We start from the raw sequence: 20,372 nt of genomic DNA, 5'->3' as shown, positions 1-20,372 counted from the left end.
CAAGCATAAGCATTGATATATTTGGGTTCAATGCCCTGTTTCCTTGCTGTGAATTTTATTATTGAGCAAACATATTATATTAAAACATGTTCCAACTGTAGTGTTATTAGGCAAACGGAGGAGAGAAGATGAAGATCTTACACTTCCAACAGGGGCCCCTCAAAGGAAATCAATAAACCTCATGCTAGGATTTTCTACTCTGTTTGTTCCTCTTCCCAAAGAGTTTAGTCTCAGATTCTTCCCAATATTGAAATGAGCGTCGTATCCAAGAGTGTCATCTGGACCTGATGAGCTTATTTAAAGGATCCTGCTGGCCTTAAGTGGGAAAAATTCCACTCAGTGGATGGGACTGGGTTCCTAGTTCCATGCTCACATTCTGAGAATTAAAATTCTCTCCCCTTAATCTCAAATCATAGCTAAACTAAGATAACAAAGTGTGGAGAGATAATGGGAACTACAGATGCTAGAGAATCCAAGATAACAAAGTGTGAAGCTGGGTGAACACAGCAGGCCAAGCAGCATCTCAGGAGCTCCTGAGATGCTGCTTGGCCTGCTGTGTTCATCCAGCTCCACACTTTGCACTCCTGAGATGCTGCTTGGCCTGCTGTGTTCATCCAGCTCCACACTTTGTTATCTTGGATTCTCCAGCATCTGCAGTTCCCATCATCTCTTGTAGGTAAACTAAGAAGCTTGCAAGATGATTAAGAAAAGTTAAAACATCAGAAATTGCTGGAAAACCTCAACAGGCCCTGGCAGCATCTGTGCTGAGAAGGCAGAGTCAATATTTCAGATTCAGTGACATTTCTTCGGTACTGGGAGTTCTTTGAGGAGAAATGGGAGACGTTCTGAAGAAGGGTCACTCGACCCAAAACATTAATTCTGCTTTCTCTCCTCAGATGCTGTGAGATCTGCTAAGGTTTTCCAACAATTTCTGATGTTTTAACCTTCTCCTGTGTCTGTGTTCCACAGCTACGCTGCAATATTTTCAAGGCAGAATGCTCTCCAGTTGAACTATTTGAACATTTCATAATTTCAGTTGAATTATAACATCTTGTTTTTGTCAGCTGTAAACAGAATGAGCCATGGACCATCTTACCGACCCAGTGAAGAAGTCAGATTCAACTGCAGGGTGTTAGTACCCTCAAACTGCTCTCTCTTGTTTTGATGGGGATCACTCAGCCACCCTATACAGGAACAGAAATTGTAGCCTGGAAATCTGAAAAAAGAAGAGCAGAATCATTCAACCACCTTACAAGGAGACTGCAATCATGGGACATTTCACCTTTATATTGAAAGTGGACATTAATGACAAACTAAATGAGAAGTAATGATAGTATATGTACATACATTTAATAATGGTTAGCATTTTTTTTACAGCTCGCCTTTCATTTTTTGTACTGCATTCTGTAAATAACAAGGTGCCTTCTCTGCATGACATATTTTCTTGTGCAATGTATGGTGGTTGTAGCTTTGAAACTGCAAAATTGTAATTGTAGATTAAGTCATCACTGCAGCTAGTGTACAAATCAAATTGTGTAGCAGCATTTGTACTTGTGTAAATATTTATTTTTATTGCTAGTTTTTTTTTTCTTCCAAAATCATGTCCAATATATCTATGTTCTTCTTGGGCATCAAGAATAATGTGATCAAGAAATATGATACAAAATTTGACTCTTTTATTCATTATGTTTGTCTCAGCGGGAAATTGACGTATTATTTGAATTGAGCCAATTATATTTTGTACACTTTTGACTGGAGATGGCTGCAATGAAGTTTCTTTCAATAGCAGTTACCTCCATTATAATCAAATCTGACCATCTGAAAAGATCAGATATCAACATTTATTCAATGAGCCAGCAGATCAGGAAGCAAGCTACAAATATTTTTTGACTGCTGGAATTGTATCATTTGCTTCTGATCCACTCGCTAATGACTTACTGTACATGTCCTTGTGTGTTTATGCACCAAGTCTCCAATGCCATTAAAAACCTTGAACCACTTGCCTTCATTATGTTCTGACAAACGATCTACCCATTTGTATATATTTAATCATCTACAATTGATAGAACTAAAAAAAAGGCAGCAAATTTAATCAACTGACCCTTTGTGACTAGGCTGATGCTATTTTCTGCAATCTCAACATCAATTTTATGACTTCAGGATTTTACCAAATAAAATTACTTTCTGCCTTTCAATTAGGTTTCTTGACTGTATTGCTTACATACTGCCTTGGCTCACAGCATTTCTGTCTTACCATGCTGCTTAGGACAGACACAAAGTCTGGAATCCTGTCATGGATGTCAGTAGTCGTCAGTCAAGTGGGTAGACATGTTGCTGTATGGCATTAAGCTACATTCATCTCACGCCTGTAGCATTTGTTAGCAGTCCACTTGGTGTCAACTAAATGCCCATGCCTCAAAGTCAAAGGGGAATGGTCCTCAATCAAGTCAAGAAGACCCAATACTGTCAACATAGTTGCTGTCTGCATCTGATATCTGTTCATGGTCAGCCTTCGGCTTGAGGTTGTCAGGGTGCAGGGGTCCATTTCAGTATAAAATGGGGCACTGCCAGTCTAGTCACGCACCAGGCAGAGTTATCTGGCCATGTCAGTTAGTGGGATGGGCCATGTTGGCGTGATGTGGTAGGGAAGTTGGAAAATTCAATGATGGGGATGGAAGTTACCAACCTGGGATGCGTGGGGAAAGGGTGGGGAAGTTATAAATTCGACAAGTGGGGGAGGTGATAGCACGAGGAAATAGTTTACTGCAGAATTTAGGATTATTGGTGGTCACCATCGCTGTGGCTTTGAAGGAAGAACTGTGTATTACAGTGGTGGGCAGGATAAGACTGGCTGGGGATGACCTTCCAACAGGAAGGATGAGAGTTGTGAATATAGGTGGTGTGTGGAAACATGCGGGTGGATCAGTTTGTGATGAGCTGACCAGGGAGTGCTGGAAAGAAAGGAACATGAAAGTTCAGAGGAAACCTTTGATTACCAACCTGCACTTGGAATGATTCACTGTGCCAATTGCAACATCTTTTTTCCTGCCATTTTGGCTCGAGTCCTAAATGTGAACTGCAAATAAAAAAATGGCTGCAGTCACACTCAGGTGAAGTCGGTTTTTTTTCCTGTTTGAACATACAAGCTTGACTTGTGAACAATAGGAGGCCAGCCAAAAGGTAATTGCATATATCGTAGAATCCCTATGTGCAGATAGATGCCATTTGGCCCATAACTCTGCACTAACCCTCTGTAGAACACGGCACCCTATTCCCATATTTACTGTAGTTAACAAACCTAGCCTGCATTCTACAGAGCAATTTAGCACGGCAAATTCACTGAGCCTGCAATTCTTTGGATTGTGGAAGGAAACCAGAACACCCAAAGGCGACCCATGCAGACACAGGGAGAATGTGCAAACTCCACACAGACCCACCCAAGGCTTGAATTGAACCTATGTCCCTGGTACTGTGAGGCAGAAGTGCTAACCACTGAGCCACTATATAGAATTTAGAACATTGTGCATGTGATAGTGTCCATCTCTGGGGGGTGCAAATACTGATCACAAACAATCTTAACCATGTCATTGGTCATTGCAGACTTCTGTGAGGCAGAAGTACTACTAGGTGACCTGACAATTGGCACTTGAGGGCCAGAAAGTACAATGATACTGTAATATCTCAGAAATGATTCAGGGGCACAGAACCAATTCCTCCTCACCTTGAAGGTAAATATCCTGCAACATGCTCTGACATGAAATGATGCCTTTCTTAGGTTTTGTCAGTCTGGGAGCACAAGGTCTCAGTAATCATGCAGCACTACAGCCTCCTCCAACCTCTTTGCAACATAACTGGGGTTGCATTCATCAGAATAAGGTCTATTGTCAAAATACATTTTGGGGGCATTCCAATTCTCTCTTTGCTGAACTGCTCCGGTCTCAATGTCTAGGATTATGTTAAGCCACCATTTGTTAGGGATGCAAATAGCATTGCAAAGGACATGTTCTTTTTCTCCAGTGAAGAAAGCTTCATTACAAATGTGACCAATGGATCCAGGTGCATCGGGGGGGTTATTGTCACTGTTGCTGTGATGCCATGAAAGTGTAGAAAAATAGAGGAACACATGCGCTAGCAAGTTCAAAACCTGCAGCAAGTTCGAAAAGAGCTAAAATGGCCTCCCCAAGAAGAAGTCATGGCTAAAGATGCCCTCTGGGTGAACAAGAGGCACAACAAGGCTTTATGAAAGGGTTCGATTCCATGTGCTTGGCTAAGTGCTCACACAGTGATGGGTATAAGAGTGTGTAGTGAGTATTCAGCCATGCCACCTACTTGCACTGTGAAGCATTGGTTTGAAGGTTGCTGTCCCGCTATGTGAATGGTAAAAGGCACCACCCAATGCATGAATGGTGCAGAGGTGGGCTTCAGGAGTCCCAGCAGTGGTGAGAACATGGGGCATGGTTAATGAGGTGAGTGTCAGATGATGCCACGAGGCTTCACAGGGAGAAATCTTCCATGAAAGTCTCCAAAACTGACCCTTACGTTGATTTCTGGTAAATTCAATCCTTAGGGCAGAACCTGCTGGATGTAATAGCTTCGTCTTGTGCCATTCAGACAGTTGACAGGCCAGCGTCGGGCATGTCCCTGGGATCAAGGACCTGAGGCATCATCAGAGACCAGCAACTTCTTCAGCAACGCTCATCAGTGCCACCACCAAGGCAGTGGGTGCTGCTGGTATGACACCCACCAAGGCCTCAATTTTGAGGAATACCCAGACAATGGTGAAAAATGATGGGATGGGTGATGAGGTGGGTTCGCAGGGAGCTTGGGGATGTGCTTCAAAAACAAGGGCAGAGGACAGTGTTAAGAGCACCCTGTTTCACAGGTCTTTTAATCCACCTATCTCCCAACTAGGAGTCATAAGCAAACATGACACGCTCTTCGTCTGGATTGACCTTTGTCCAACACACTTTAGTTTACAATTGGGTTTGCAGCCAACAGCATCACTAAATGGAGCACATGTTCTCATGCACAAAGTCAAACTGATGAGAACTGAATTTATCTCTGTTCAAATCAATCTGGGTATTGATAATGCCAACTCCAGTGTCAACCCTCAACTTGACTTCTAACACATTTCTGTGTCTAACCAATATGCAACCAGAAGTGTTTTATAAATGGTCATGTGTACTGTCTCTATGCTGATCAGCACCAAATGACAACTCAGTCATGATCCATGGGAACCAACTATGCACATACTTCATCCATGGACATTGGCATTCAGCATGTGCCAACTCTTCATGACATTTCTCCGATCCACCAGTTAGAAGGCACAGATTTACATAGCAGAGTGCACCAGTGACGAGCATTTGAAAGGTTGTTGCAAGGACTTGCATTCCGAGCTCACAGATTAGACCCAGGCTGAACCGTATCTCCCCTCAACACTCACTTAGTGCCTGCCTGGGTGCTTGCAGCATCTTTGCCCTGCCTTGCATTGCCTTGTCACAATTGTTAGCTCATTGGAATTTCAGCCAGGGCAAAAGGCTATCGGTAATGCCATAGATCACAGAACATTACAGTACAGTACAGGCCCTTCGGCCCTCAATGTTGTGCCGACCTGTCATACCGATCTCAAGCCCATCTAACCTACACTATTCCATGTACGTCCATATGCTTATCCAATGACGACTTAAATGTACCTAAAGTTGGCGAATCTACTACCGTTGCAGGCAAAGCGTTCCATTCCCTTACTACTCTCTGAGTAAAGAAACTACCTCTGACATCTGTCCTATATCTTTCACCCCTCAATTTAAAGCTATGCCCCCTCGTGCTCGCCATCACCATCCTAGGAAAAAGGATCTCCCTATCCACCCTATCTAACCCTCTGATTATTTTATATGCTTCAATTAAGTCACCTCTCAACCTTCTTCTCTCTAATGAAAACAGCCTCAAGTCCCTCAGCCTTTCCTTGTAAGACCTTCCCTCCATACCAGGCAACATCCTAGTAAATCTCCTCTGCACCCTTTCCAAAGCTTCCACATCCTTCTTATAATGCGGTGACCAGAACTGCACACAATACTCCAAGTGCGGCCGCACCAGAGTTTTGTACAGCTTCACCATAACCTCTTGGTTCCGGAACTCAATCCCTCTATTAATAAAAGCTAAAACACTGTATGCCTTCTTAACAGCCCTATCAACCTGGGTGGCAACTTTCAAGGATCTGTGTACATGGACACCGAGATCTCTCTGCTCATCTACACTACTAAGAATCTTACCATTAGCCTTGTAGTTTGCCTTCTGGTTACTCCTACCAAAGTGCATCTCCTCACACTTGTCTGCATTAAACTCCATTTGCCAACTCTCAGCCCAGCTCTGCAGCTTATCTATGTCTCTCTGCAACCTACAGCATCCTTCGTCACTATCCACAACTCCACCGACCTTAGTGTCGTCTGCAAATTTACTAACCCATCCTTCTACGCCTTCATCCAGGTCATTTATAAAAATGACAAACAGCAGTGGACCCAACACTGACCCTTGCGGTACACCACTAGTAACTGGTCTCCAGGATGAACATTTCCCATCAACTACCACCCTCTGTCTTCTTTCAGCAAGCCAATTTCTGATCCAAACTGCTATATCTCCCACAATTCCATTCCTCCGCATTTTGTACAAGCTATTTTGACATGCTATTTTGTACAGAGCACAGACAAGTTGTTTGTCATCATTGTCAGTAGGAATCTTTCTGGGATGGGGAGGACCCAGATATCAAACATGTGTTTACATTGGAGAGGGTACCGAAGAGATTTACGAGGATGTTGCCTTGGCTGGAGACTTCTGGTTATGAAAAGAGATTGGATAGGCTGGGGTCGTTTTCTTTGGAACATTGCCATCGCCATGAGGCAGGAGTTAACAACAATAACTTATAAGGAGGTGAATACTGCCCAAAAGCACCCCATCACTTGTGTAACTTCCAAGGGCGATGAGGGCTGAGGGCAACATTGCTGTATCATGACCCATCGAAGTATGGCAATGCCATGCAATGGACAATTGAAGTATGGATTTGAGTGAATGCAAAGGAAAGGTGGGTTTGGGATGAGAAGATGGACAGAATAGAGCAGCCACTCCCTTTTGGATCTGATGTGCCAGTCACTCAGCTGATGTGGAACATTCAACCAGGAGTTGTCAGACGGAGAGGATACATGATTGAGACGCATGAAATTATGAGTAGCATGGACAGGGTAGACAGGAAGAAACCTGTCCCCTTACTGGAAGGATGAATAATCAGGGGTTAGATTTAAAGGAAGGTGAAAAAAGTTAAGAGGAGATGTGTGGAAAATTGGAGGAAATGGTAGGCTATGGGAGGGGGAATTACTGGGAGTGACCATGACCATGGGCCAAATGGTGGGAGGGATATAGAGGAGCAGGGCAGGTACAGTTAACATGAAATTTTCAGGTTCAGGAGGGCTGAAATGACAGCTGGAGCCAATGTGGTGGGTTTCCAACTGGGGCTACAATTGGAAATGGACTGTCGAGAGTGTGTGAGATAAAACAAGGCATAATTGCTCAGAGTGGTTGGTGTGTGGTCAACAGGTGGGGTCTGGTTCCTATTGTGTCCTCTGCAAGCTGCATTCCCTACCATCATTTGTCATTCTCTAGATGTGCTGGGTTGAATCAGTGTCACTTTTGACAGTTGAAAGTGCAGGATCCACATCACTGAATGTTAGGAGATTGAAGGGATAAATACATGAAGCATGGATTTGTAAACTCCAGCAACATTTCATTTGCAAACTTTCCTTTGTACATATGCAATACAACAGGAGTGAATGCATTTATGTAACAAATGTTGCTCCAAAACGGATTGCACCATGCACCGACATTGCCATCGCCATGAGGCAGGAGTTAACAACAATAACTTATAAGGAGGTGAATACTGCCCAAAAGCACCCCATCACTTGTGTAACTTCCAAGGGTGATGAGGACTGAGGGCAACATTGCTGTATCATGACCCATCGAAGTATGGCAATGGCATGCAATGGACAATTGAAGTATGGATTTGAGTGAATGCAAAGGAAGGTGGGTTTGGGATGAGAAGATGGACAGAACAGAGCAGCCACTCCCTTTTGGATCTGATGTGCCAGTCACTCAGCTGATGTGGAACATTCAACCAGGTGTTGTCACCAAGGCTATGGTAGAGCAGACTATTGACGAGGAAGGCCCAGTTCCACAGCTTGGAGTGGTCTGGGAGGCACTGTGCAGTATAATTCAGACAGTATGTACTGCACCATCGTGTGCTGCTGCACTCTGCACAATTGGACCAAGTAAAATATTGATGTGATAAACGTCGGGGGAATGGGAGCAATCCTCTAAGGAGGAGGATGAAGGCATTGAGCAGGACAAATCTTTGACAGAAACAGCTTCAGTCGACATTACAAGGCAAACATGACCTGATTTCACTCCCAGTTCCAGTAGATGAGAATTTGGTGCTGAAGACCATCGTGGATTGTTAATGTCAAGATGCATTGTGGGTGCAAACTTCAGCTTATATTTGTTTTATTTGTATTCCCTTTCTTCTGGTGGGTGAGAGAAGCCCAAGTTTGGAGTTTCTGGAATGTTTGCCTGTTGGTGAGGCTCCCCAGCTGGACAATGAAAAGGTACAAGCGACCACTGGACCTTGGTCAAAGTGTTCTGGAGACTCAGAGAGGGTGTTTAGACAGAATATGTCTCAGGTTGGGAAAAGTGTGTAGCCTGGTGATAAAACAGCGACTAGGTTGAGAGACTAGGGTTTCATGTGTTAGCCATGTGCTGTGAACAGCGTGGTTTTATGGCTGCTATGCCATTGAGCTGCTGGAGAGGGGCAATGCTGGATTGACAACATTTGCCGGGTGCACAGCGGTTTTTAAAGATAGCATGGATGCGAGGGATGCTGGTCTTTTGGTGAATGTTCTGGGAATGATGCATGGTCAGATGGGGATAGATGTGGACATGAAGAAGCTATGGATGTGTGATAGTGAGGAGCGTTTGATTAAATGGCAGAAATGTTACTGGACCTCATGGTGAGAATAGCTCTAAATAACTCAATGCACACTTAGCCAAAAAGAGTGTGCAATTCAGCCTTTCATAAGTTATTCAGCATGGACCTGAACAAAACCATAAGGTAGGAGTTGAATTCCATTGCTAATCTGTAATGAGTTCTAAGAATTGACCTCAGTTGGAGACTGAGAGATAGTAAGAACCGCTGATGCTGGAGAATCTGAGATGACAAGGTGTAGAGCTCGATGAACACAGCAGGCCAAGCAGCATCAGAGGAGCAGGAAAGCTGATGCTATGGGTCTGGACCATTCTTCAGAAAAAAATGAAGAAGGGTCCAGACCCAAAACACCAGCTTTCCTGCTCCTCTCATGCTGCCTGGCCTGCTGTGTTAATCCAGCTCCACACCTTGTTATCTCATATGGAGACTAGAGTGAGAGAAAGGCTTCCTTCTCCTAACGACTGCATTGCCTCTGTAACTGGAATGTAATAAGTATGCATTTCCAAAGAGTAAGTATTTTGCTGCGATATAGATGACTGTGACTGCAAGGTATTAAGCGCTTCAGGAAGGGGTAGAAAATTAATGGGAAGCTTAAGAGTAGTTAATTGCCACCCACAGCTCATTGGTAGCACTCCTGCCTCTGAATTCAAGGCCCTCTCCAGAGATTTAAGCCCATAATCTAAGCTGGAAACCTCTTCCGATACAGTGAGCATGAACTGTGATATCTGTGTTCAAGTCTGACCTACTCCAGAGGTGTGTCAGAGCAGGTCTATTAAACTATATATAACTCAGTACAAAGGAAGTGCTACCTTTCATATCAAGTGTCACGCTGAGGTTCTGTCTAGTGTTTCAGGTATATATATATATAAGCAATTTTATGGCACTAAGATAGATGCATGTCAGCGGTGGAGTTCTCCTGGTGTTCCTCAACCAATATCTACAGCAAATGATTTTGAAATTCTCACATTGTTGTTTGTGTGAGTTTGCTGTGTGTAAAATTGACTGCTGCGTTTGCTGCGTTATAATAGCAATTGTATATCTAAGAAGCGACTGTAAAGAGCATTGACACATCTTAGGCTTGTGAAAGTCAGCATTTCAAGAGATTCCTGAGTGCTCAGTGATAGTCTCCTTACCACTGGACAGCAGGTTGAGGATTAAGTTCCACCAATCACAGACAACAACAACAAAAACAAAGTTGCTGGAAAAGCTCAGCAGGTCTGGCAACATCTATGGAGGAGGAAGCAGAGTTAATGTTTCGGGCCCGGTGACCCTTCCTCAGAACTAGAACTTCCTTCACAAATCACACAGTTGCATCATAATATATCTGAGCAATTTGATTCAAAATGAATATAAATTCATGCCCAACCGAGCATATTTGAAGAAGTAATAGAAAGGGATTACTGTATAGTTAGGATTTGTGGTTGTTATCTCAACGAAGGTCCATTCATTGAATGAGGTAAATATAAAAGAGCATATGCTGCTACTTGAAGGGTATTTCTCCTCATGTCCTGGCTAACAGTTATCCATTAACTGTCTAAGAAACAGCGCAACTAGCTAGCTATCTCACTGCTGTTGTGAGATCTTCCTGAAGATAAATGAGTTGCCACACTTCTCTGGCTGGCGTTGGGGATGGCAGTGTCACTTGTGATAAACAGACATCTGTGGAAAGGAGCACCAGAATAAATTAGCACCTTTAGGAGAAGTTATCTACCAGACACCAGCAAATACAAGAGAGAATATCCAACATGAGACAGCAGCTTCAGGAAAGGGAAACTTTGAGTGATTGAAAAGAAAACATTTGATCCCAATGCAATGGGACATTAGCCATCAGCATCTTGGACTTTGCACTTTGCAATTCCCTCATTAAATTCCTTCAACTCGCCACCACCCTGGTCTCCTTTAACATCATTCTGTAGTTATTGATTTGGTTTTTGATTGGCTCTCCTAGTAGTTCATTTGATATGCTGTTTTTGTTTAGATTCCATGTCTATGAGGCATTTCAGAATGTTTCTCCACAACAGGATGCTACATAAATACAATCTGTGGTTGCAATACAACATTCAGAATTATTTGAAGGTCAAGATCGATGCCAAAGTGGAAAACCTGCTGCACTGCATTGTGAAGATCCAGTAGCAATATTGAGCAAGTCAACACGAAGTCTTCATCTCATTTAATGGATATGGCTCACCATTAGATAACATGGTGGTGAGAATATAGTCACAGTTCTAACAGTGCTGCACTTTCTCTGACCAGTGCAGTCAGTTATTATTAAAATAAATATGTGCTGGAGCACATGACAGGGATGACTCCCACCCAGGACAGAGCAGCTGATACTGTGCAGCTGCTGCTAAAAATACATGACACAGAATGTGGACAAAGTCACTCCGTCGCTCAGAACGTGGTGACTTACCTTGGGTTACAAACTGAAAGGAGCAAAGCTAACTGAAACGAGAAATAATGAAGACTTTACGCTTCATCAGTGCCCAGGCCTTGGTATCAGATGCCCAGGTCGCTCAGAGAAGCATCGTTTATGTAGCACAAAACCTGTACCCGCTGCTGTTTAAAGCTAGCTATTTACAGGAACAGGCTACGGTAGTCCACGACTTGGTGGAAAACTGGCCATTGGCAGAATTCAATATCTCAAAACTCTTGGGGAAGACGGCAGACTGCGAGAAGGATCTCTGCAACAGGACATGTCAAGTTTGTCTGCAAGCATGTTTAACAGGGCTGAAAGATTACGTTCTAAATAGTTCGAGTACATATTCAAAGAGACTCAAAGTGGTCGACCTAACGGGACTCAATGATATTGAATTTCAGCCTTGTGATTGTGGAAAGGCCCTGGGGAGGTGGGCGAGAACTGAATTGATGGCAAGGACCTGTTTTGACTTGCTTGTGGAGATACAAGCCCGTAAACTGGAAGATTTAGTGTCTGACATCTCAATTGAGGTCTTAATGAGCTTGTTTGTGACACAGCGGAGCTATGAAGTAGTGGTAGAGGCCTTGTTGTTGAGGGGCCAGTGCCCACTGAAGATCAGATGCATTGAATTCAGAGCTGACAGCCTGGCCTTGAGGAAATTATTTTATATCATCAAGCTGGCTAAGTCTGAGACTCTGCAGAAGTTAGAATTGGTCCACAACATTCGCATGGAAATGGAACATTTTGACTTCCTCTTGAGCCAAGTGCCACTCCCATTGCTCAGGTCGCTGACACTCCCAGCAAGAACCATTGACGTACGTAGAATGACTCAAGGAGATGAATCTCTTCTTGTGAAAATTGGACAGAGGTTAAGTGAACTGAACTTTCTTACAGAACTGAATTTGGCTTTTTCCACTTTAACTGGTCGATTACGTAAAATACTCAGGTAGGGTCCGATGACCCTTATAGTATTTAATTGTCCAATTGTTCTGTGTTTGATTAAATATGTCTCTTCTTGTGTCCACTGCTTTTGAATTGTTAAATCTTGGTGTGAACTTCAGGATAAAAAAGTAAACTGCAGCTGACTGCTAGAAGTTTTTGGAAGCGAGAAATACGAGAACAGCATTGAATAAGACTCATAATTAAATTCCTGTTATATACAGTGAAACTGATGTGATGTCTCTGTATAGTTCTGAGGCACATAAAATAGACAACAATCATTACATTCAAAGTATCTCTTTTGATCATTTCAGAGAGGTCAAAAATGAATTTTTGATAACAAAGTGTGAAGCTGGATGAACACAGCAGGCCAAGCAGCATCTCAGGAGCACAAAAGCTACATTTCGGACCTAGACCCTTCATCAGAGAGGGGGATGGGGAGAGGGTTCTGGAATAAATAGGGAGAGAGGGGGATGCGGACCGAAGATGGAGAGAAAAGAAGATAGGTGGAGAGAGTATAGGTGGGGAGGTGGGGAGGGGATAGATCAGTCCAGGGAGGACGGACAGGTCAAGGAGGTGGGATGAGGTTAGTAGGTAGGAAATGGAGGTGCGGCTTGAGGTGGGAGGAAGGGATGGGTGAGAGGAAGAACAGGTTAGGGAGGCAGGGACAGGCTGGGCTGGTTTTTTGATAGTTTTATTTTCCTATTGGGTGGCATGGTGGCTCAGTGTTTAGCACGACTGCCCTACAGCACCATAGGCCTGAGTTTGATTCCAGCCTTGGGTATATGCCTGCATGGAGTTTGCACATTCTCCCCGTGTCTGTGCGTGTTTTCTCTGGGTGCTGCAGTTTCCTCCTAGAGTCCAAAAATGTGTGGGTGAGGTGGATTGGCCATGCTAAATTGCTCATAGTGTCCAGCAATGTCCAGGCTAGGTGCATTAGCCAAGGTGTTTGCAAGGTTATATTGAAAGAGTAGATGGGTAGATCTGGGCAGGATGCTCTTTGGAGGGTTGGTGTGGACTCTGTGGGCTGAATGGCTTGCTTCCACACTGTAGTGATTCTGTAATTCTATTTTATTGCTCTGTGATTTTTCTTTGTCTGTTTTTCACCCATTCCAGGAAATTATCTGGCTGCAGGAGAATGGGGAGTAGAAAGTGTTTACTTAATGCTTTGAACTGTCATGAGTGACAGGAAGATTTGAGTGACTGGCTGACATTATACTGGTAGAAATTATTTTACGCTAGTACAATTTCCAATCTTTTTATTATTGTAGTCATGACCATTTGTGACTCAGGATTTTGCGCACTTAATCGGCCTTTTGGGCCATTTCAAGTTCTCCCCTCACTATTTTGCAAAACGTATTCACTTTGAAATCTGTTTAACAGTATCACACCACCACCAGTAATTTCTGCGTTCTATGTTAATGTATATACAATAACCTAAATTGGTGCACACTTCCAATATGTAAATTCCAATATAACAACTTGATGATAATTTGACTTCACTTTCATCTTTCTGCTGATGATGTAGGAATAAAAATGAGAACAGAGCTAATGATACTAAAATAAGTTCTAATTTACATTACTGCACTATACTTGAATTGTCTCACTTCATCTGAGGGCTACGTAGTTATCAATTCTGGCTCAGTTGGTTGCACTCATGTCTCTGAGGCTGAAAGGTGGTGACTGCAAAACTCCAAGTGCAATCCCCAGGGCAGCACTGAGGGAGTGCTACCATGTCAGAAACTTCATTTTTGAAGTGAGATGCCAAATCAAACCCCTATCTGCTGTCTCAGACACACTCAAATGTTGCTTTCTACTATTTCATTGAAAAAAGGGGGTGCTTTTCTTTGGTGCCCTGATAATTATTTACTCTTATTTATAATTTATTTATTATTATTTATTCCTCACATACCATCAAAAAGCAGATGATATGGTCACAATGCTGTTTAAAAATTTGACAGCTACATTTCTTATATTAGTACCATGACTTCACTGCAAATGTCATTGGCTCTGAAGTTATTCAGGATACCTGAAAACAGAAAGGAAATGATAGAAGTACTCTTTTCTTGTCTCTGTCATTATGTGTTGCCCTGATTTCAGCACTATTGATCCTTGACAAGTGATGTAAATTTTAGACACTGCAGAAAATTTCTGTAGTCCTTCTCTTTCAAAGTTGCTGAACCAGCAGTCTGCTTACGATTTATATTGTTCAACTTTATATACTTGACTTCTTGGGTGAGAAATTGAGCCTTCTTTCCAGGCATGAGGTGTTTAACAAAATGACATCTGTGGCACGCATGTCTATTCCCTTGACATTTTGGCATGTTAGCACATGCGCAGTTACTGTCCAGCAGAAATTTCCATTGCATGAGGTCAATCAGTTTGCAATAATTTCTTAACAGCACCTCTGCTCTTTTAAAGAACAACATTTCAACTAACACCCTCTTCTAAGATGCTTCACCAATGGCTCCCAAGGTGATTGTGTTTACTTTTCCATTTGTTTGCACCTTCAGAGCCTTTTGCAGCTCCTTGTAATATGAAGCAGTTTATACCAACGTGTAGTAAAAGATTTTCAACTTTCAGGTCCGATTGGACAAGTGGCAAGTAACATTTGTGCCACACAATGATGACCACCAACAAAGGGGGCATCTAACCATCTCAACTTGAAATTCAATGCTATTAACATTGTGGAATCGCGTGCTATCAACATCTTAGGAGTTATCACTGACAAGAAATTGAACTGAACCAGCCAAATAAATGATGTAGCTCTAAGACCATATCTGAGATTGGGAATTCAGTGGGAAGAACTTACCTCCTGCCTCCCCAGTGCCTGTACACCATCGAAAAAGGCACATGTTAGGAATATGATGAATTACACTGTACTTGCCTTGGAGTGCAAAGCCAACAACACTCAAGAAACTCAAGACTAGCCAATACAAAACAGCTCATTGTCCACCTCAAATATTGAGCCCCTTCAGCACTGATATACAATAGCAGCTATGTGTGCTATCTGAAGGATGCACTGCAGCAATGCAACAAAGTTTCTTTGCCAGCATGGTCCAAACTAATGTCCTCTACCAACTAGAGGGGGCAAGGGCAGCACTTGCATGGGAAAACCATCAGCTGCACATTCCCCTCTGAGTCACACACCATCCTGATTTGGAAACTATGGATGAATCTTAAACTTTGGCCAAGCCTGCATTGTATCAAGTTTTTTGGAGCGTTCTTTTCAGAGAGGCCTAGTGAGTTCTCTCATACTATCTTGATCAAGCTCAGCACATTAACTACCTCGGTCCCCCCAAGGCCTATCTGAAGCCCAATTCTGGCCTCATCTCACCAGCGCCATTCTCAGTATAACTCGCCACCGAGTCACTCGCAAAGTATATCCCTTGTGCCCGCACCATCTTTAAAACGTTGCAGTTCATCCTCTACTCGTATGGGCTCTTCCTGCCCTCTTATGGAAAGTGGCATTAGAAAGAGTAGCTAGTTTACTCTGCTGGCGCAGACATGATGGGCTGAATGGCCTCTTTCTGTGCCATAACATTTCTATGATTTATTTTTACTAACAGGATTTTCAAACCAACACTGGCCATCACAGCACCCATTGGGTCACAATGCAAAATAGAAAGTTATTATAGAAGAAACAGTTCTCTTTAAATTTATAAATGAGAACATGTCATAACACATAGACCTTTAAACCAAATACTATTGTATGTGCTATTAGTGTTTGTGTGCTGTGCATTGTCGCTTGTCATAGTGCTGCTACACAGTAGTTTCCGAATGGATATGCCATGGTTGTTGGAAGGCAGCTGATATTCAGTGGAAAAGATGCAGAAGGCCTTTGAGAACAAACTCAAGCCAAGAAGGCTTGGCTGCAGACTGCACCATCCTGGCAGGTGTGGCAACAGTCTGAGTTGGCCAGCTGACAGACAATAACAAGGTCATACACAGAACAACAGAGATGGGAACATGGGCACTGTTGGCCAGAGACAGAGCAGCTTTAGTGACGGCTGCCAACTGCCGAGAGTTGTGCCTCAAGCAAGCTTTGTAATCTGGTAGAGCGCAGATTGCTGGGCTGCTGTGGTATACTGCAAGGTCCTTTGAACACTGGCACCTACTGCCATGCTGGCAGCAGCCTGAGCTTGTATGACAGCTGGTCGTTTTGGTTGAGTTTAATCTGAACTTCTACTGCAGTCCTCAGGCTTACAATGGAAGCTGCATATACTTCAATGAAGTTGAGACATGAACCATTTGATGTTGCATCATAATTGGGACCACATGTGCACAGAAAAAGTTGGCCACCCGTTCCATTTTAGAAACTATGAAAACTATTTCTACTCAAAGCCCTGTGCTGTGTTTGACTCCTCCTTTCTCTCTGAATGCCAGCTTTCTTCTCAGCTTTGAAATTACCAAGCCTTAGCAAAAGTGTGAACTCCCAGGCTCATTGTGGACGATATTTGACATCAGGTTTCACACAAGAAATTCTGGTTAACCACAAGGACCAAGAATGCTGGTTCAAAAAGTCATAACCTCTATATCTAGATCCCTGGCTCTCTCCAGGAGAAGACAGTAACAAAATAGCTTCATCAATAATCTTTCCTCTATCGTAAGGTCAGAAGTGGGGTCATCTTTCCTTTAACATAACGTGAGAAGTGGGGATGCTCACTGATGACTGCATAATCTTCAGCAACATTTGCAAATCTTCACATACTGAAGCACTATCCAAATGCCTCAAGACCTTGATAATATCTGGGTTTTGGCTGATGAGTAGCAATAAACATTCACATCATACTGTGCTAATCAATAAACCATATCTAACAAGAGAGAATCTAAACATCACCTTGACATTCAATGACATTACCATCATTGAACCCATAGTATCCACATGCTGGGGGTTACCATTGATCAGAAACTAATTAGACTGGCCAGATAAATGGAATGTCTACAAAAGCCAAGAAGAGCTTCCTTCAGAGGCTAGGAATCTTGCATGAGTAACTAACCTTCTGACTCACCAAAGCCTGTGCACCATCCGCAAGGCACAAGCCAGGAGTGTGATTAAATAGCACTCACTTGCCTGGATGAGTGCAGCTTGACCAACACTCACGAAGTTTGACATCACCTATAAAAAAGTCTGGCTGATTGGCACCACATCCATTAACATTCACTCTCTTCCTCTGGCAATGCTCAGTAGCAGCAGTGGATACTGCTGTCACTGAAATGAGGTCAGCCAGGTAGACCTCATAGAATATGAGTTCTCTGATTGGGGCTGTTAATATGGTCCAATCAGGGAGCCTTGACAGATATAAACAGGAGTGTCAGACGTTCTGTTCAATCTGAGGGTTGACTTTGAGGGAGCTGGATCTATGTCAGGACTCTCCAAGTATAATTAAAGGGTGACTTGGTGGCAGGATACCCGCCTCTGTAGAGATATTTCAGCTACCATCTACAAGATGCACTGTGGAAATGTACCACAGCCTCTTAGATGGCAACCACTTCTGTCTCGCAGGACTAAAGCAGCAGACACATAGGAACACCACAGTTGCATTTTTCCCTTCAAGCCACTTAGCCTCCAATCACCAATTCTTCAGCTGCCATTGGATCAAAATCTTGGAACACCCTCCCTAATGGAGTGTGATTCGACTTGCACCAAATAGACAGCAACATTTCAGGAAGGCAGCTCAAAGGGCAACTAGGGATAAGCAATAAATGCGAGCCCAGACATCGATGCCCACATTCCCTGAGAAATACCAGGCACGTACTTAGAATTATTTGGCAATGATAGATTCTCTTAATTAGATACTTTTACCTTTAATTGCTCCTTGCAGCAGCCAGTGCAAACTAGATTGGAAAAGAAATGTTTGGGAATGCACAATTACAACAAGCTCCATTTCTACTTTATGACAATAAAATGTCCTAAGGCACTTCTCAGGACTATATAATCAGACAAAAATTAGCACATGTCTATTGCAAATAGCAGGCCAGGCCAAGCATTTTGAGATCATTGCAAACACTTAGATGGATTAAAGTTATGAATGTACTGTCTGACAAGTGAAATGTAACTTCTAAACCAACATTCGGTTTGCTGTCTCAGGTGGACAATAAAAGTCCCATGGCACTATTTTGAAGACTAGCAGGCAAGTTCTAATGGGGAAAAAAAAGCAAAATATTGCAAAAGCTGGCAATCTGAAACAAATCAGAAAAGACTGGAAATATTATGCAGTGAAGGCAATACCTTTGAGATATAGAGTTAATTATTCAGTTGATGGTGACATTTCATCATCATTTCTGTTGACCTGCCCAATATTTATCATTTAACCAGCATCAATAAAATGGTCAATAGTTTAGCCATTTATCTTATTGCTGTTTGTAGGAGCTTGCGGTAGGTTAGTTGGTTGTCACATTTCCTATTTTATAACAATGACCATACATCAATAAGTAATTAATTAGCAGTGAAGAGCTTTGGGGTATCATAAGAACATGATAGGTCCTTTAATTGTTATGCTGATGACAGCCATAGTTCAACAGGTAGTGTTCTCATCTGAGAAAGCTGTGTGTTCAAGTAACACTCTAGACAAGCTCAGCAAGGTTGGCATCCAATCGCATAACTGGAAGAATATTACATTGTCAGAGACGCAGTCTAACAAATTATGTATTAAACTGAGGTCCTTTCTGCCCTCTCAGCTGGATGTAAAGATTTATGAGGCACTATTCTGTGGAAGAACAAGTCAGGTATATCTGGTGACTTGCCTAATACTTTTCTCCTAAACAAAAAAGTTCAGATTATTTGGCCATGCTCACACTGCAGTTTGTGGGATCTTGCTGTGCATTGAACAGGACTGGACCATTTAACCTTTCAAGCCTGTGTTGGAATTGGTTGCTCCATTTCTAACATGACAACAGCAACTGCACTTTATAGAACACTTTTTTAAAAATTTTAATGTATTGTGTGATGCCTTGAGGTTGTAAAAGGTGCTACTTTACGCATTTTCTTTCTTTGTTATGGATTTGAATTGAAATTGTGTTCTCTCTTGTTACCTTCTGTCTCTCCAGTCCTTTGAAAACTCCTCTGCACTCCTTAAATGTATCCAGTTGCTGCCTGAATCATGCTGATATGGCCTATTTGGCTAACAGCCTGCACGCTGAATACCTGGAAGTGCTGGACCTGAGTGGGCACAGCGTCGCTGACCTATTTCCGTCAACCTTCTTCAAGCTACTTGGTCGTGCATCTCGCACTCTGAGGATATTGACTCTGGAGGAATGCAACATCAGCGATGAGCATGTCAACTTGCTCCTGTTAGCCTTGGAGCCCTGCAAAAACTTGACAGGTTTCAGCTTCCTGGGGAATCCACTCACTTCGAGATCCCTTTGTCGCCTCTTTGAACTGTTCACTGAAATGCCCTTGCTTTGTAAAGTTGAATTTCCGGTTCCAAAGGACTGCTACCCACCAACTTTCACTTACCCACTCACTGACGAGAATCTGGTGAAGTATGATAGGGAACGGTTTGCGGAGATAAACCAAGAATTAATGGTGATATTGTCCCGGGCCAATCGACATGATATCGTTGCGACATCTCCACTTTTTGGCAGTTTTGATTCCAATATTCAAGAGACGTGCAATGAACTTAGTGTTGTATTGCTTCAGTCATTCACTGATGCTATTTCCAACCTTTTGACAGCTTTGAAACAAGTGGACTAACATATTATGGTAAAAAACAGCTAGTAAAACAAGGTTATTATATTTTAATGCCCACAATATAACCAAGGAATGGAATAGTTTTGCATTGTATAGTTACAATCCGAAATGCACTGCCATAAATGGGTGGCAGAGGAAGATTAAGTGATTATCTTCAAAAGGAAATTGGGTGTCTATCTGGACAACTAAAATTTACAGAGCTAAAGGGAGAGAAGGGCAGAAGTAGGAGTGATTGAGGGCTAGGTGACAGCAATAATTCTGAAAGTTATTGACAGATCAGTGTAAAGGCAAGTGTAATTTTG

General features: G+C 42.7%; 2 protein-coding genes across 6 annotated transcripts in view; both read left to right on the top strand.

Annotated features, from left to right (window-relative positions):
- Positions 1 to 1,998, top strand: part of zgc:158766 (uncharacterized protein LOC100009641 homolog) — a 288,496-nt gene extending 286,498 nt beyond the window's left edge. For 3 of the 5 annotated variants that reach the window (XM_048559809.2, XM_048559817.2, XM_048559790.2), the window contains one exon: positions 1,065 to 1,181. Coding sequence is in view for 2 of the 5 variants with exons in the window: in XM_048559826.1 (XP_048415783.1) it covers positions 1,065 to 1,165 (101 nt within the window). In the remaining 3 variants the exon portion in view is untranslated. Of the gene's footprint in view, positions 1 to 1,064 lie in introns of all 5 variants that reach the window. The other 2 variants (XM_048559826.1, XM_048559800.2) reach the window with 2 other exon arrangements.
- Positions 1,999 to 11,471: 9,473 nt separating this feature from the next.
- On the top strand, positions 11,472 to 20,073 carry lrrc14b (leucine rich repeat containing 14B). The gene is made up of 2 exons (XM_048547545.2): positions 11,472 to 12,384; positions 19,428 to 20,073. The coding sequence occupies exons 1-2, from the start codon at positions 11,480 to 11,482 to the stop codon at positions 20,071 to 20,073; spliced, it is 1,551 nt and encodes a 516-aa protein (XP_048403502.2). The 5' UTR covers positions 11,472 to 11,479.
- The last annotated feature ends 299 nt before the right edge of the window (positions 20,074 to 20,372 follow it).

Source organism: Stegostoma tigrinum, chromosome 2 (genome assembly GCF_030684315.1).
Source record: "Stegostoma tigrinum isolate sSteTig4 chromosome 2, sSteTig4.hap1, whole genome shotgun sequence".
Lineage (NCBI taxonomy): Eukaryota > Metazoa > Chordata > Chondrichthyes > Orectolobiformes > Stegostomatidae > Stegostoma > Stegostoma tigrinum.
Note: the sequence above shows the minus strand (reverse complement) of the source record. Positions and strands in the feature narration are given on the sequence as shown.

Coding starts and splice junctions, on each gene's coding strand:
- lrrc14b (XM_048547545.2), top strand. CDS start 11,480: ATGAAGACTTTACGCTTCATCAGTGCCCAGGCCTTGGTATCAGATGCC. Junction 12,385..19,427: donor CGATTACGTAAAATACTCAG/GTAGGGTCCGAT, acceptor CTGTCTCTCCAG/TCCTTTGAAAACTCCTCTGC.